Source organism: Phasianus colchicus, chromosome 5, assembly GCF_987193195.1.
Source record: "Phasianus colchicus chromosome 5, bPhaCol1.hap1.1, whole genome shotgun sequence".
In the NCBI taxonomy this organism is placed as follows: Eukaryota; Metazoa; Chordata; class Aves; order Galliformes; family Phasianidae; genus Phasianus; species Phasianus colchicus.
The window spans coordinates 58,246,410-58,264,996 of NC_143440.1; the positions used below are offsets into that span (position 1 = coordinate 58,246,410).

Consider the following 18,587-nt stretch of genomic DNA (forward strand, 5'->3'; position numbering starts at 1 on the left):
CCCTGCATGGCATCCTGCAAAGCATTAGGCAAACATCCACCTCATGCCCAGACTGCCTTCTGAATCAATGCACAACCTCTGGAATCCATTAGCATTAGCTGAGCTGTATTCTCCTTCCACGCATGCTGAGGTGCACTTTGTAAACTGATAGAGCTAAAAATGAGTGTGATCCTGACATTTACCCTATTTAGCTGTGATGGCAATGGATGGAAATGACATTAATTTTTGTTTGAAAGCTGGGAGAACTGGGGAGGTGGGTAGAAGACAGAGAAGGAAATCCAGAAGTAATCTTGAAGAAAGAGAGCTGCAATTCAGTATGAAATCCTATCAGCAGAGCTAAAACCAGAAAAGATCAGCAGCTGCTGAGCACAAACCACAGCCTGCACCAACCCCACTACTTCTCATTAGAAATCAGAGGGAACAACTGAAATTATCAAACACTAATTTTATTTTTATTAAAACAAACAAACAAAAAAAAAAAATTCTTTCAACATCCAAAATATACCCTTGCTGCATGGCTAACTGTAACAAATTATTGCCATGATGAAAGGAAGGCCAAGGGTACAAACTGATTCAAAAAGAACCACAGAATCACAGAATGGCCTGGGTTGCAAAGGAGCACAGTGCTCATCCAGTTCCAACCCCCTGCTATGTGCAGGTCGCCAACCAGCAGCCCAGGCTGCCCAGAGCCACATCCAGCCTGGCCTTGAATGCCTGCAGGGATGGGGCATCCACAACCTCCTTGGGCAACCTGTTCCAGTGCCTCACCACCCTCTGGCTGAAAAACTTCCTCCTCACATCCAACCTAAACCTGCCCTGTCTCAGTTTAAAGCCATTCCCCCTTGTCCTATCACTATCCACCCTTGTAAACAGTCATAAAAAGCATGATATTTGCTAAAGGAAAACAAACGCAGCACATGTTTGAATCTTCCCAACTTCGAGTCTAGAGCTTATTTTCATATTAAATTTCAACGCAAGAAGAAGAAAATGGATCAGAAATTCAATAACCACCAATAGCATCATTCATGTCTTGTTGAGCTTTCTTGGCATACCTTTAAATGACTCCCACCAGTGCCAAGGAAAGGGAGCAGGGAACAGCTGCCACATATCAAGAGAACTGCAAACAGAAACTAATTAAGAAAAAGTACCTGGTTCAGCAGGCAATGAAAAATAAAGGACGGGGTTAAGGAAGCAGACTTGTAGAGCAAAGGCTGTGATAAACATCCCATTATCAAACAACAGTGAGAAGAGATTTCCAAAGGGAAGACATAAACTAATCAGCAAACGTTTAAAACTTATGAAGTTGACAGCCACTGCAGTTGTTTTGGCACTGCCCAGCACATGCTAACAATCTAAATGGGTAGATGGTAATAGGACAAAGGGGAATGGCTTTAAGCTGAAACGGGGGAGGTTTAGGTTGGATATGAGGAGGAAGCTTTTCAGCCAGAGGGTGGTGAGGCACTGGAACAGGTTGCCCAAGGAGGCTGTGGATGCCCCATCCCTGCAGGCATTCAAGGCCAGGCTGGATGTGGCTCTGGGCAGCCTGGGCTGCTGGCTGGCGACCTGCACACAGCAGGGGGTTGGAACCGGATGAGCATTGGGCTCCTTTGCAACCCAGGCCATTCTAGGATTCTATGATCTGCACCCAAAGGCTCTTCTGCACTGGGGATACTATTGAAGCTCTGGGCATCTCTCTCCATTTCCACTGTCAGACCCACAGGGTTACTACTTATTGTTTATTGTGATTTTACTTCCTTTGGATGGCGTACAAATTTCCTCGATTTTACAAGAGATGTTTAGTTAATTATGTATTTACCTAGTTAGCATAATTGTCTTCAATTATGTAATTAGTGTTCATATGTGTAATCATTTGAACATGTAATTATATCTAATTACACCATTAAAATGTGCAAGTCATAAATATCTTTATCATTTTGATTGATAGACATACAGGGAGAAAAAGATTCTCACTTGTTATTTTTGTCTCCTGGATCCCAAAACGTGCAGGAGGGGACTCAGCCTGTAACGATGCAATAATTACTCACAAGGACCCACCAGGACTACACCAGGGTTGTACCTTTTAAGCAGAGGTAGTCAGACCACTCAAAATGAAGGAGCGCAGCGGAGTTCCTCTCTAATAAAACCGCCATCAAGAATAATTGGAGTCATACTTTTTTTGGTGTCTAATTATGAACTTATTGCTATGCAAAACAACTGCAGCCCACACAGAAGGCGGAACAAAACACACAGAAGTTGTTCCTGCGTGCTTGGATGGGAGACACTTCTGCATCCCAGAAAGGAATTTCCAAGCTCTCATCCCTTAGGCAACCCCTACAGTCACGCTTAGCAGATCGATGACATTTTGAGCTGTTTTTTTTCCCACTGGCTGCCACTTTTTATGGAGTACAGTAATAGCGTGTACCAAATGAGCTGGGACAGACAGCTGAGTCTTCTTTTCAATCGCTTTTGGCTGAAAAGGCAAACATTTACATGTAGATTAAACAGTTCCACTTATTTACAGTTCAGCTTCTCCTCTTCAGATTCAGATTTCGTTCCTTTGCTAACATACAGAGCAATCTATTAAAAAAACAAAACAAAGCAAAACAGCAAAGACTGCACGTGCCTAAGCTGACTACAAAGCCTCCAGGAGGGAAAACAAGCCTAAAAACACTCTGATAACAGAGCAAGCCTCGGTTACAGAGCACCCTCCAGATGATGTACCAGAACAGCCAGACAGCTGCACAGAGAATGAAGCAGCACAGAGAGATCACAGAGTGGTAACGTAATGGTCACACCAGGAGCAACCCAATTTGCTCCCGTTCTACCCATGAGCCATTCACACACACTCAAGTCAATAATTCAGGGGAGTAAAAAAACCCACTTCAATTGCTGTGTATCAACAGCATCCCAATCAGCCCACTTTGTGGGAATCCAAATACTGATCACTAGCAGACTGGATGGGGCACTGGGCAGCATTAAATGGGGAGATTGGTGGTCCTGCATTTGGCAGGGGGGTTGGAGATTCATGATCCTTGAGGTCTCTTCCAACCCTGGCAATTCTGTGATTGTGTGATTCTATAAAGCTGCAGGATGCAAGGCGATGCTGTGGTCTGCAGCAAGGAAGTTGGTTGGTGAGTAAATGTGCTGTGACCTGAGGGTGGTCAAAAGCATCAGGAGAGAAAACTAAAGACTTGCAGCTGCAGGAGCTGGGAAATGATGGGATGGCATCTCTGGTCCTGGCTAACTTATCACAGAATCACTGAGGTTAGAAAAAGCCTCTAAGATCATCAAGTCTGACCATCAGCCATTACCATCACATGACATGCAGAAGGTCTAAGCTCCCTATATTTTCAGTCTTCTTCCCCCTGAATTTGGTGGGATTTAAGAAAAAGGCTCTGAGGAACAAGTATGCCTCCCATGCTCAGTCAGGGAACTGCCACTCATGGAAGCACACACTGGGCTTAAATAAATCTCCCCTGGGAGGGCATCAGCTCTAGAGTCAAATGGTGGACTAAAGCAGAGAAGGCACCAGCATCAAACTTGGAGTCATCCCACTCCTTCCCAAAGGCATTACTACACGTCTGGACTTTCAGATCTAACAGATTTAGGAAAAAATATGAGCAGCAAAACTAACAGTCGCCATCTACAAACACTTCCTGCTGCTATGGGAGAAGATACCAGGAGCTCACTGGTTTTATTTTCAGATTCAGAGCACATCTTATACAATATCCAAGGAAATGGGAATGACTCCTCCCTTCTGCTCCAGAAAAAAATCATTTTCATGTATTTCCTTAGGAATTATTCACTCACAAACCAGAGAACGTGCTTCTGTTTCAGCCACAGCAGATCTGCATGCTCTCTGCAGGACTCTCTGGGTTACTAAATTCTCTCTTTATTCATCAGATTATTTCTCTGCTTTGCAATGAGCAAGACCTCACAAAAACACATCTTACAAAATCACCCATCTCACTTTTGACAATGAAGTTACTACACTCAATGGCCATGGAAAAACAGCCACTCCTGCAGCTCCCCAGAGCCACTGGTCCATGCTGTCAGCCAACTTCCACCTTGGTTTAAGACCCATTAAGAACAAGGAAAACAAAAACTGACAAGAAGTGGTGTGTTGGCGGATGGACTGGATGATCTTGGAGGACCTTTCCAACCCTGGTGATTCTGTGATTCTATGAACAGATATCCTGTCAGGGGGGCAGATCCAAGGGAAGGGGAGAAGAAAGAGGAGATCCACCCAGAGGAGAAATATCCACATTTCAGGAAGCTAAAGAATTTCAGTCTTATTCTGATGATGGGAGATTCATGCTCTGTGTTCTTCAGAAACTTTCTGTAGAGGATTTTTGGCAGCTTTTAAGCTTCCACAAGGGTCAACGTGAAGCTGGTATGGTAAAAATCACCCACCTGGATATCATTTCCAACTCTGCATGATTCCCTGACAGTCTCATTTCAGTGATTGCTGACGCTTTAGCAGCTGCAAGCTCAATATTCTCATCTGAGAATGTGACTGAATTTTATCTTTCACTTGCCCTGATGCATTTATCTTGATTTAAAGCATGGGCGTCCAACCTTTGGGCTTGCCTGGGTTGCACTGAGTGAAGAAAAATTCTCTTGGGCCGCATATATAATATAATGCAGGTAATGCATGAACGTAACGATTTTATATATACATTTTTTTTTTCATTAAAATATAAAAAGAGAGCAACAAAAATACAAAAATCAGTGGAATATGTGACCTCATTTTTGTGAAACTGATGCATCAGTCTGGTTTGATGGCACTGGCTGCAATTCTTACTGAGTTCTCATGGGGTCCATCAACATTTTTGATGAAACCTCTTGTGCTTCACCCTTGACAACATCTCTTTACAAATGTACATGCTACCAAGAAGCAATGACATGAATAAGGTGTGATTGTGAAGCAAGGGATATCTTACCCTGTTAAGGGAGGTCTTAGAAAAGTCTGGCAAAGAGTCAGGATCAAACTTCTGAGCTGAGTATCTGATAGCAGCTCTATGCATTCCATTTGAAAATTCACAGCTAATGTATTTAGGCTGATTGAGAACAATACAGTTGCAAGCACACAAAAAATTGGTGATTTTTTCAACAATTTTGAAGCTTGTTCTCAAAATCCTTTATCAGAATGGAAAGCAAGGTGCATATTTTTTGCTGTTTACAGGACTGTGTTTAATCCACGTACCACAATGCATACAGTTATCAGCCTTCACTTGAGTCAGCACTGCCCTGCAGTGCACATCTCCTAGAACCAGGAGAAACAGCAAGATACAAATGGTTATGTTATTCAGAATAAAATAAACAAGGAGCACACTGAGCATAAAGAATGCTGCACCTCTTTCTAGTTACAACTGCCCCAAAATATCTTGCACTCCATGATGTGATGGAGAGCAGGCACAGCTCACACAACTAAGACAACTCCAACCAATTCTATTTCTGCACAATTCCCCATCTATAGGCACTAGAAGGAGTCAATAAAAACTAGAAAACGTTTCAGAGTGTTGATGCACTACAACAGGCTGCACAAAGAAGCTGGGGATGCTCCACCCTTGGGGATGTGCAAGGCCAGGTTGGATGGGATCCTGGGCAGCCAGCACATGGCAGGGAGTTGGAATGCTCCCTTCAAGTATTGGCCTTCCAGTACTGGAAAGGAGCATATAAACAGGAGGGGGAACGGCTGTTTGTGAGGGTGGATGGTGATAGGACAAGGGGGAATGGTTTTCAACTGAGACAGGGGAGGTTTAGGTTGGATATGAGGAGGAAGTTTTTCAGCCAGAGGGTGGTGAGGCACTGGAACAGGTTGCCCAAGGAGGCTGTGGATGCCCCATCCCTGCAGGCATTCAAGGCCAGGCTGGATGTGGCTCTGGGCAGCCTGGGCTGCTGGTTGGTGACCTGCACATAGCAGGGGGTTGGGACTGGATGAGCACTGTGCTCCTTTGCAACCCAGGCCATTCTGTGATTCTGTGATCTTTAAGGTCCCTTCCAATGTAAGCCATTCTATGAAGACATATTTGGGGGGAAGTACTGTTTGCAATGGGTTGAGTTTTCTCCCATGTTGCTTATTAGGAAGGCTAAACCTGCACCACAGTTAACAGGAATGGTTGGATAAGCAGCTCTGAGTCTCCTTTCTTTCTCACTTTCTTCCTGCTCTTAACTTCAACATCTTCAAGACTTTCCTCTCACAGCTGAGCCTTTCTAAGATCTGCCACTGAGACAACATCCAAATATCAGCAAACGAGGTTTAGAAGCAAGCAAAGGCAACTCTCGAACTTCTCCTTGTACACGGGGAGAACACTGCACACTGACAGCAGCAGATGCACCACACAGTGCTTCCAGCTCCAGCAAAGAGCTTCCCACCGAGCAGCCAGCACACCACTGCAGTGCATCACAGAGCACTTTCACTACTTAAAACATGTGCCATATTAAATACTTGGTACGCAACCCTACCTCCACCTGATTAGAGTGCAAAGAAAGAATGAACAAGTTCTGGCACTCCATCCATTAAAACGTAAAGAGCGGCATTTCAGAACAAACAAACAAGAAAAAAAAGAAACAACCCACGTGGTGTTGGCTTTGATCAGCTGCAAGTGAAACATAAAAGGCTCCTTTGAAGCAAACTGGATGCTACAGTTTCTGTTTTAATTGGAAGGCATTCTTATTAACTGCTGATGTAGCCAAATAATGTAATTTATTGGGAGGGGGCTATTTGCCTTGGAACAGCTGCTTTCCTATTGCCCTCTGCATATCGTTATTACAGTAATTGTACTCTTGTTAGGGAAATGGATGATGATTTCATGCGACATTCCTCAGTTCACGGAAAGATTTTACAAATGTTCAGTGAACACCTGACAAAATCCAGCCTGACTCATGACTAAATTAGCCTCCTTTTTATGCTGAGAACCCCTTTGTAAATGTTTGACTCAATAAAGCTCACATTTATTGGCGAAGGGCAAGTATTTCTATCATTCTTCAGCACTAAAAGAAACCTGATTAAAATTTACATGCCATTTTGCTGCTGATGCTATGAGCAGTTAATTTGGCATTTTCTTCCTCAAGTATTGCACCTGAATTCACACCTCTGCAGAGCACTGCACACGCATTCACTACTCACTACAGCATTTCACTGCCCTGATAAGAGAAATAAACGCTGGGGACAGAAATCACAGCATCCCTCCAGAGGGGCTACACTGGAGGACAAGCAAGAAGGACAGCCTTGGAGTTGTAGCAGGCTTCCTGGGACAAGGATGCTCCTGCATCTGAGTGCATCACTAAACTGAGTGCACAACATGCTCTGACCGCAGCTGACAGCACTGCTTTGTGTACAGAAGTGCAGTGACCCACTCTGCAGAGATGCTGGGACCAATTGAAAAGCTTTTGGAGGAAGGAATAAACACAAGAGAGCTGTAAAAACTTGGCTTATTCCTAACACTCAATTAAGAGGGAAAAATTATTCCTGGTAAATGCACATGAGGCCCTCATAACCCCTTGTCTTTTAGAACTTCTACAACGTTGCTTCTAAGTGCTAAATCACACAGGCTGCTGAGCTGGGCCCCATCTTGGACTGCAGGGCACTGGATGGCAATCCCATCTCCTTCAGCACTATATCTATAAGAGCAGCTGAGCTAGCCCTTTACCCACCCCTCTGTTCCAGCCATTGATCTTTTCTCTAATTGTTGATCTGTGCTACTTCATTGCTTCCCAAAGCCACTCTGCACCACGTCACCAGTGTGCAAGCAGGGTGCCATCTCTCTGCCCTTGGCCATGCCATTAGGTTCACTGCACACTTCCTATGGAAAAGAAAATGAATGAAGGCCAACATGAGGTACCCAAGGTGTCCCCCACTGCCACTCTTGTAATACATCTGGTTTCCCACCTTCTCTATTGCTTCTTTCAGTGCTTTACTCATTCAAGCCCCATTGTACTGTCCAGTATCAGATGATAATTAAAGAGGTTTTTTTCTTTTTCTCCTGCAGTACAAATCTGCAATAAAAACCCTGCCACATCACACGTGGAAAATGGCTGCAACAATACAGATGCAAAATGGGTCAGTCCTGCAAGTCCAGCCAGTCCAGACATCTCTGGGGCCTCAAACACAGTACATGAGCACATCCCCTACCAGGGACCATTTCTGTTCCTGGCCACACACAGCACCACCCAAACCCAAGCAATCCCTGCTCTTCCCACTGGCAGTGCTGGGCCTGGTGCACCCCAGGGCATGGACAGCTCTTTAGGCTCCAGAGTGCAGTCCTGGCTCATACCCAGCTGCTGTCCCACACCTCAAAGGAGATGCACCCCTGCACACCATGAGCAGGGGAAGCCTCTTTGCAAGCAACCAGGAGTAAACACATAGCTTAGCCCCGTGATTTCATGGAAAGTAAGAGGCACAGGCTGGGAGTGCTGCACAGAAAGGACAGGAGAAGAATGCGAGAGGGAGATTCTGATTGGATTCTGCAGAAGGAATCCTCAGTGCATACAGCACATGCTACAACCCAGAACAGACAGACTCCCAGAGCTCTCGGGGGGCAGAGCATGCATACCTGTTTTGCAGGACCATACTATGTGTTGCACATAAGGTGCTAGGCTGAATTTATCCCAAAGCCATGAGTGGTTTTTGCCCATTTCCTTGCTTACCTTCCCTTTCATGGCAGGACTACATCAGTGGATGCAGGCAGAGGGAAGGTCAGGACAAGTAGAAGCACCTGTGGCCATGAGATCACTTCATGTAGGGCACCACTCGCTAAGAAACTCAACCCCAGCAGAGCAGACACAACACAGCCCACAGATCAGGGATCTGCAGGTTCCCTCCCACCCACCTAGGGAAGCCTGGTGCAAGGCAAGAGAACAGCCATGGGGGCCTGCCACCCACTGGAGGACACCAGGCCACACTGATGGACTCCACACAGCACATTTTGCTTCACAGAAGGTGACAGGATGACGTAAGCTGGGGTTTGACAGCACACAAACCTAAAATACGTGGAAAAGAATCACTGACGACGAGTGCCAAAATAACCCCAATGTAGGCGAAGGTCTGCCAACACAGCCTCTATCTCAGCCTTTAGCAGGCAATGAGCAATGCAGGCAGACTGCCAGGCAGCCCCTGCTCTATCACCTACCAGCTGCACAAAGCAGCAAGTACAGCACCCACATCACAGGTCTCAGCCACCTCCATGCTGCCTTGGATGCCACCAGGAGAGCAGATGGACACAGCACTGCCTTCCTAGGGCCACACCTGGATTAGGTGGGTCCCAAGGGTGAAACTGCAGCTGGGTGCCTTGCAGAGCACAACAACAGCCCAGCGAGCCCACAGACAGCAGTATTATCTGCCGTGCCCTCATTCCCAGATAGGAAGGGAAATGATGAATTTTGTTCATTAAAAAAAAAAAAAAAAACCCATGCCCACCATTGGGCAACATCTGGAAAATGGTAATTTATGAGTAATGGCTGCATCTGCCCACCCACCGTTAGCCTCACCTGAGCGTGGAGGTTGGCATCTTAAAAAACTTCATCAAGAAAAATTAGTTTCTATGGCAACTAATGGTGCATTTAATAGATGGAGTGATGAGTGCCGTGTATCAGAATTCTGCAAATCATGAATAGCAGTAACAGCTCCAGTGCTACACAGTCACTGCACAGCTGTTGTGCTGAGGTGCTCCGAGCTTTCTGCACAATTAGGAGCCAAGCTATGTTTTGGGGAAGCACCGTGTACAAGCATTTCCAATTCTCTCCCTTTGCAGCACTGACTGCAGCTTTTCTTATTTCCTCCAGTGCTCTTATTGATATTGATTGGACCACAACAAATTTTTACACAGTTTCAAAACTGCTTCCACTTTGCAGGTGCCACCACTGCACCGAAAACATGTTTCCATCTCTCTGCCTGCCTTTAAGTGCTTGTACAGAGAGCTCTGCAGGTGGGAAAACAGAGTAAAGCCAAAGATGTATTTTCCAAAGAGAGGCCCCTACAAAGCAGCATCGCTGCGACACGACTCGGAGCAGATCACAGACTGAGGCACACGCACGTCTGTGACAGAGCTACATCAATTGATCAAGAAGTTAAATGCAACGCCTGGAAAGACAAAAAGGAATAAACGTGCACTTTGGTAAAGCACGCAGGAGCGCTGACACGAAGGAGAACAAAACCATTTCTTCTCCCAGGGTCCCAGCTTTGGTATATCCTTTCAAGAGTGACCCATGAGCAGTATTTTCTCACTGCCTTTTTCATGAAGGGAGGAGGAAAAATACAATGCTACCCATTTTGTCTTTTTTTTTTTTTTTTCTGGGAGGGATGGGGTCTCACTGCTACAATCCCTCATGCCCATGAGCTCCGGACACAAACAGAAGGGCCAGACCCAGTGCAGCAATAGCACCATCATCACCAAAGGCTCTCTGGATCCCCAGGCCCTAGGGAGAGCACTCACTCACAGGCAGCCTTTCAGTACCTAAAGGGAGCCTACAAACAGGAGGGGAATCAACTCTTTGAAAGGGTTGATAACTGCAGGATGAGGGGAAATGGTTTTAAGTTGAGGGAAGGGAGATTCTTTACAGAGAGAGTGGTGAGGTACTGGAACAGGCTGCCCAGAGAGGCTGTGGATGCCCCGTCCATCCCTGGAGGTGTTCAAGGCCAGATTGGATGGGGCCCTGGGCAGCCTGGTCTAGCATTAGGTAGGAAGGTTGGTGGCCCTGCATGTAGCTGGGGGGTTGGAGATTCATGATCCTTGAGGTCCCTTCCAACCCTGGCAATTCTGTGATTCTGTAATGATTAACACACACACACATAGGCACACTCAAGACGTGTGACCTGCATACTGAGCTGGGATACTGAACAACCACCTTGCAAAACAAAGACAGACACACCTGCAGCCCTCTGAGAGAGGCTCTTTTTCTCTTTTGATGTATCCAGAGGGAAGTGCAATATGATGGAAAGGAAAACCAGACAGACACTGTGCCAGTAACACTATTGCCACAGTGCAGGAGGCTGGAACACAGGATCAGCAAGGCCTGCTGCCCCTGGGATGGTCCTGGGATGGAGCAGGTTGAGAAGGGTGGTCAGCACTGGGGATGGCAGAACACAAAACCTCTGAAGACTCCCCAAGGGTTACCAACAGCTTACAACAGTGGTCTGAAGCTCACACATCATCAGCATGCTCCTTTCAGCCCAAGAGGAAGGAAACAAGCAGACATCAGAGAAGATGACCTGATGCCTCTGCAACCAGGCTGGCTCCTGCTGACCTCCCCTGAGCTCAGTGCCTTGACATGATCCAGGGAGCAGTGCCAGCACCCTCTCCAGCCAGTCACCAGCTCTGACACCTGCCTGCTTGGCTGCCACCTGGTTGAGACCTCAGAGATCCACAGCAAGAAACTCCACACGTTTTCCTCCACTACTTTCCTTTTTCTATCCTCTACCATTAGCTACTTGGCTTCTAATCTGCCTCTCCACAGTTGGGAAGACCTACTGTGAGCTAAGGATCAGGAAAGCAGGTGAGTGCAGTTAATTGGCCTCAATAACAAGAAAAAAAGTCTTTGCTAAGCAGCATGCATGATTTTAAAGTCTCTTCTTTTGCAGGTGTAATTAACTGTCGCTCCAAACCCCTGATTTTTAAGACGCTCAATTACAAACTCAGCTTGCATATCAGGAACAGAACCTGATTTCAGACAAGAAGTCCTCACAGTCCTTATCCCACCACCTCTGATAAATGTTGACCATCCTCCCAGCAGTACGTTGTCCACCTCAGCACCTCCATCTGCTGCACCTGACTTGCTGTGTTTCCTCTTGCACTGATCCTGTGCAGCAACCTTACATCTGCTGCTTGTAGGAACCATCTAAAATCGTACAATCCTAGAATGGGTTGCAAAGGATCACAATGCTCATCCAGTTCCAACCCCCTGCTGTGTGCAGGTCGCCAACCAGCAGCCCAGGCTGCCCAGAGCCACATCCAGCCTGGCCTTGAATGCCTGCAGGGATGGGGCATCCACAGCCTCCTTCTGTGCAATAATCACTAAAATATTCAAGTAGTGAATTACCTTAAAATGTGGATGGAAGGCAGAGCTCCCTTCAAGGACCAAGCAGGATGCATCCAACAAGCAGCATGAAAAACCACCTTGTGCTGTATTTAAAGCACCCTGCTTGTATTTAAAACACCCAGGAGTAATTATTGACTGGTAAGAGAAGTTTTATGGCAATTGCTAACAGTGAGCCACAGCTTGCTGACTTTACATCCATCTCGATCTCCTGTCTGAGCTCGATGCCTGCTTTTCCCCAATAGTCCCACTGACAAAAGAACACTGCTGAGATTCATCACAGCCTTGCTTAAGAGAAGGCAGATTTTATGGGCACAGAGTCCAAGGGAATGGAATCTAACGGGCTGCAGCTCCCATAGGCAAGCATGCTGAAGTTTAAACACAGCAATGCAAAAAAAAGCCACCACCACCAACAAAAAGTCTCAGCCTCATCTTTGGGGGTAGGAAAGAGGGCTGTAAAACTGAATGGAAATTTAATAGGAAAGGGATAAAAAGGCAAACGTTCAAACGTAGCCCTGCCAAGCCTCCTGTGTTCTGCTGCAGAATCACCCATCTGAGGTTACCACAACTATCCCCAGCTCTCAGGCAATTAATCTGAAAATAAAATATGGCAAATCTTTGAGAGCTGTAACACGAAAGTGAGTGCAAGGGAGCAGACGGAGGTGCCAGATGACAAAGAAAATCTAGAAACAGGTAAAACGAAGAGAAATCAATTTTCTATCCCGAATCTCAGATGAGAAAATAGAGATTTTTTGAGAAGGGAAATAGGGAACCATGCGGTCGCTTTCTTGATAAGAAGCTTTGGTTGTAAAGTGGCTTTTTTTTTTTTGATTCAGCAGCATCATAAGCCTTGTGACTGCTTAATACAGCACCATTCATAGCTGACCCAAAGCATTTGCACATTTGCAGGCAGATAACAGTGTGCTCATTGCAATGTTGCTTGTTGGGAGGGGGGGGGAGAGCTCTTTGATTCCTGCAGCTTTGTGCCAAGCATAGGTGAGCCCTATTGAAGGAGGTGGGTTGGGAAACATTCTCCAAGGGAGCACACTTGCAATATCAACCTATCTTTATTCTTTCCTGCTTGCACATGAATATGCTATTTATTTCCATCAAAATGCAGTTGTTTTGCATCTAAAAAAGATGTGAAATAAGCCCGGATAAGGAAAGGTTGGGGGGGTTTGAAGGAATGCAAGAAAAGCAGCAGGCACTGAAACATGAATTCGTTACAGAGTGGTGGCCACAGCCCTCCCTGAGCCTGGGACAGATCCTACTCTGCACCTCACTCCTGGAAAGAGCCATTTTCATCTGTAGTAGTTCAGATATTTCAGTATTTGCATGAAACTCTGTTGCAGAGTGGTTCTGAAGGGAGACAGAAGAGAATCAAAAGCTCTTAAGAAAGAAAAAAAAAAGAACATGAATCAATTGCATACATGGGTAAGTGTAGAGGTGATGGTCTCAGGTTCCACCAGGGGAGGTTCAGGCTGAATGTTAGGAAACATTTCTTCTGCAAAAGAGCAGTCAGGCACTGCACAGACTGCCCAGCAGTGGGGGGATCACCGTCCCTGGAGGTGTTCCAGAGCCGTGGAGATGTGGCACTGAGGGATGTAGGCACTGGGCATGGTGGAGTGGGGTTGGGTTTGGGATCTTCTGGAAAAGAGATGTTTTCCAGCCTGAATGATTCTGTGATTCCATGTAAAATAACTTCACAAGGTGCACAGGGAGAAGGGATGGTGACGGGGATACCAGGCAGCTCCAGCACAGACGGACCAGATTATCTTTGAATAAATGCTCTAAAATAATAGAGCCAGGCCTGGAAAAGGATAATTTCCTTCAGTTTAATCTCAGTTTCCTGCAGGAGCTCAAAGCCATGGCTCATGCCATGCTCATGGCCAGGATGTGGGCGCTCAGCGAGACCCCCCCAGCTCAGCCCATTTACTCCAGTTTGCACCACCCCCTCTCAGCACTCTGCCTTCACACTCGTATTTCCTTCTTCCAACCTCTGCAGCCCCACATCACATCACAACACATTCCCTGATAACCATTCACTCAAAACCCATCACTTTTTGTGCTGACGATGCTCCTTCTGCAGCACTCCAGCACCGAACCCACAAAACCCCTGGCGAATCCTCCAGTGGATCCTGCTGCATCAACCTCTAACCCCCCTGCAGCAGAGCAAGCACAGCAGATGAAACTGTCCCAAAGAGGTGGGTTGGGGCTCACCTGTGGTCGGGGATGGCCGGTGACCAGGCAGGTCAGCTCCAGCGTCTCACCCTCACGGATGGTGTAGACCCTCTCCGAGTAGCGCTCCTCCTCGATGTTGCACGCCAGGCCTGAGTGCACGATACGCACGGTGGGGGGGGCTGCAAGGTGCAAAGAGAGAGCAGTGAGCACAGCACCTGGCCAGACCTGCCCTCCCCAGCAGCAAACCCACGGTAGGTGGCAAGAGATGGCCGCCGTTGTTCGGCCACATCTCGCAGTCCCCAGGGGACAGCCTTCATGAGCTCCTCTGCTTTCTGGTTATTTTGGGCTCCATTTCCAAATGAGCTCTCTCTTATTGTTCTCGTCATTATATATCTTTCTAAACTTATTATCGCGTGCATTATGCAAATGAGGTGCCTTAATTAAACCATTAAAATTAAGCAGGAGAAACGGCGGGGCTGATGCTGCTGCTTCTCAGCATTAATACTGAAATCCTGTTGCTGTCAAAGGGATCGGGGCTTGGAGCTGAACAAACCCTCCCTTTAATTTTCTTGTAAATTCAGTCCGAGCTGCAGGACGTGACCATGTTTTACACATTGTACATGTAGGAAAACAGCAACGTTGTTCCTGATACCACATGTACAAATTACAGCTCTGTTTTAGCAATTCTCCCGTGGATATTCCTGGCTGTATCTTTATTCCTGCAGTGTGAAATTCACAACTATTAAAATTTTCAGACTGTGAATCAATAGGAGAAGAAAGTGGAGCTCCAGTTTTAACCCCACCAAATGAAATAACAAAGGCTGAAAAGTAGAAGAGATAAATGGTGATTCTGGTGGGGTTTAAACACCCGGTGGTTTGTCCTCTCTGCTCATCAGCATGCTGCTCTAACGGTGGACAAATGCTTTGGTCCTAACTGAAGCCTTAAATGACCAAGAAAGCCAGAAAGTGGAAGAAAAATAAAGCCCAGAAGGAGTTGATCGTGCTCCCACCATAAAACCTGCATGCTTTCACACCACTGCTCATTGCCTTTCGATCAGCCCACCTACAGACAGAGTGTGCAGCAGTTCCTGCAGCTCTGCATGCAGCTCCAGCTGCACAGAGCCTGGATCTCATACAAACACTGCCCTTAATTTCAATTCTGGCCCTCGTTCTCTGAAGGCTGAAGGAAAGGGCTCAAGAAAAGGAGCAGGACAGTGCTGGGTTAGCTACAGGAGCAGGAGGAGAATGATTATGTCAGGCTGCAATGTCTAAGCCTGATACTCCTCACTACCATGCACTGCTCCCATCCATTTCAGTCTACTATATTTAGATCATTTCTCAATGTGCTCGGCTTAGGTTAATCCCTTCAGCAAGCATTTCAGAAACCTGTCCTCCCTACAGAGACCGGCGTGGGCGGAAGAGCTTTTGCAAGCAATAGATGCTTCCCACATCACAGCGTGCCCCGAGTCTGACTGCACCAGCTCTAGGAGGGACCAGAGCAGCTTGCTGGCACTGCTCAAACCGAACGGCATTGCAAAAAGCTTCCCCACCAGTTTGCAGGCAGCCAAGCACGCCTGCTTGGTCTGCTTTGCCTTCCTCTTGCTCAGAACTGCCTTCTGCCCTCCCCACAGCCCTGCAGAGCTGCTCCTTGTAGGGATGGAGATGCTGTCTGCTGCTTAGGGGAAACAAATAAGACGTCTAGACCACTGGGCTGCTCTTCACTGTCCCTCTGCCATGTCAGAAATATCACAGAATCACAGAACAGCACGAACTGGGAGGGACCTCAAGGATCATGAAGCTCCAACCCCCCCACCACAGGCAGGGCCACCAACCTCCACGTTTAATACCAGACCAGGCTGCCCAGGGCCCCAGCTGTGCTCCATGCCCCAGGGCACAGGCATCCATTCCTTGTTTTGCCACATGGTACGATGAGCTGCACCCCATGGCTGGGTACCATCTCCCACATCCCAAAGCATAAAATGCTGACATGCAGAAGCGGTTCAGCACAGATGAGGAGACTTCAGATAAAATTAGGAGAGTCAGCAACATTACACCGACATCCTGCTGCCTTTTACCTTCATATTATATTAATATTACATTGTAATTCATATTATATTCATATTATTTCAAATTACGCTTGAAGCATCCTTTGATTTAGTGTCTGTGCCACGGCTCCACATCTGTTACGTTTGAAAATGGCAACATAGAAAAGAAGAAACAACTCCCTCTGTATTAGTATAAGTATATGCTGCTTTAAGAAAGATTAAAATGAATGCAAGAAAATTAAAAATATTCTTCCTTCTTTAATTTTAATGTTCCGTGGTTCAGAAGACATTGTGTAATTACAAAACGTCACCTCCTTCTCTTCCCCAGGAATATTCATTACAGCTACTTCTGAAATATGCCTCCAAGGATTTAATGCCAGACAAGGCATGGAAAATAATATATCCTTGGCATTTATTTTGTTTGTGGCACTTCAGAAGTATTTGTCTTGTGATTACGCCCAGTAAAAACGGCACGCAGGAATCCATCACCCGCCGTCCCAGCATTACGCAGGCACAGTGCTCACAGAGCTCAGTGTGAGACAGAGCTGTGACAACAAAACTGAGAACAAACCTCCCCGTGCTGCAAATACACCAAGAGAGTTCTTTCCTATGAAGAATGGTGCCAAGCTGACCTTTCTCCGCGTCTCATTATATATTGATGTAAGATAGGTCCCTGTTGTTGGCTGCTCTTTTCTAGCAGTTTCAATTCATTCCCCCTCTCCTGTACACACACAAGCAAATAGGCTTCAACTTGCAACAAGCTGCCCAGACGGCACAGATCCCAAACATCCAGGGGGGAAAAAGGTGTCGTAAAATTTCTGTGAAGGCAAAATTAGAAATGCCCAAAGTTGAATATAGATGCAGGTATCCAGACGCATTTAATAAAGGCACAAAGGGCAGAGCAGATGCCATGATGAATGTGAGCACAGCCACTTTCCATCAAGCCTGCAGAATAGCATTTGTTTTCTGAACAAGTGCCAAAGTATAAAAGAGTTTTTCTAAGTAAGCTGGCCACCAGAGAAAATAAACAAACAACTCAGAGTCACAGAATGGCTTGGGTTGGAAGGGACCTCAAGGATGATGAAGCTCCAACCCCCCACCACAGGCAGGGCCACCAACCTCCACATTTCATAGCAGCCCAGGCTGCCCAGGGCCCCATCCAACCTGGCCTTGAACACCTCCAGGGATGGACGGGGCATCCACAGCCTCTCTGGGCAGCTGTTCCAGCACCTCACCACTCTCTGTAAACAACCTTTGCAGGAGTTTGCCCTTGTCTTTCCCCAGCCCAAAGCTGGGTCACTGCAAGCACTGGGTAGCCCCAAGCTGCACCGGCAACACAACAGAGCATATCTGCCCACGGCATGCAACACATCATTATTGGATCTGGTGTCTGGTTCATTGCATGGCAACCCTGCTCATGGCAGAGGGTTGGAAGGAGGTGATCTTTATGGTCCCTTCCGACCCAATCCATTCTCTGATGCTACAACTGACTGCTACTATTATTCCGAAAGACTTCAAATAAGAAAGAAATCTTTGAAAGAAAATTCTTCATGTCTGGAGGATTACAATGGCCTTTTTCCCATCCAGAACATTCCTACCGTTTCAGAAACAGATACCAACAGACAGAGACCATATGTCATAGATTGTAACTTTTTAATGCTTGCCCAGCAGGAGGGACAATAAACAGCAGCGTAACGAGTTGTAAGGGGGGAAAGAAATCTGCCTGTTCCTAGAAACAGCATTACAGTTCCTATAACTCAATAGATACTGTGCTGATAAGCTTTGTAGTGCCAAAATTAGGTCAGCCTGTGACAGCAGCGTTGGGAAGCGGCAGTGTGATTTAATTGGCACGGTGGCTCCTCATGTTGGTGCTATCGATCAAGAAGGCTTCCTGAGCTCTGGAAATGCAGTTTAAGCCACAGAGATACAGGCAAGCATTAAGCAACGTGGCAAAAACAGTCCAGTCAATGCAAGGAAAAAAAAATGCTCCTCGTCCTTCGCTTGTGAGACTGGGAGGCAAGGACAGCCCACGGACAGCTCAACAACAGAACGAGGATGATTTGTGCTGCTGGGCATGGAGAGTGAGAGCAGGTAGGAAGTATTTCATGCTGATAGATCTTTTTAAACTACAGAACTCTCCCTGCTACCACTTGTCTGCTAAGGCTGCTGAAGGAAACGTATAGTCATAAAGCTATGAAAACAGAAAAAGCAAAGGCTCCCTGCGTTGGATGCCTGGCTTTTGTTCCACACAGGACCCAAAAATGAAGGTGTTAATTGAGACTCTCAATATTTATATAATGAAATGTCTTTGTGTAACATTTCCCA

General features: G+C 46.4%; 1 protein-coding gene across 1 annotated transcript in view; it reads right to left on the reverse strand.

The window, feature by feature from the left end:
• The window catches only part of MDGA2 (MAM domain containing glycosylphosphatidylinositol anchor 2), a 367,028-nt gene that overhangs the window by 250,806 nt on the left and 97,635 nt on the right, over window positions 1-18,587 (reverse strand). Inside the window, exon 2 of the mRNA XM_090141907.1 lies at window positions 14,257-14,396. Within this exon, the coding sequence (XP_089998033.1) occupies window positions 14,257-14,396 (140 nt within the window). The remainder of the gene's footprint in view (window positions 1-14,256; window positions 14,397-18,587) is intronic.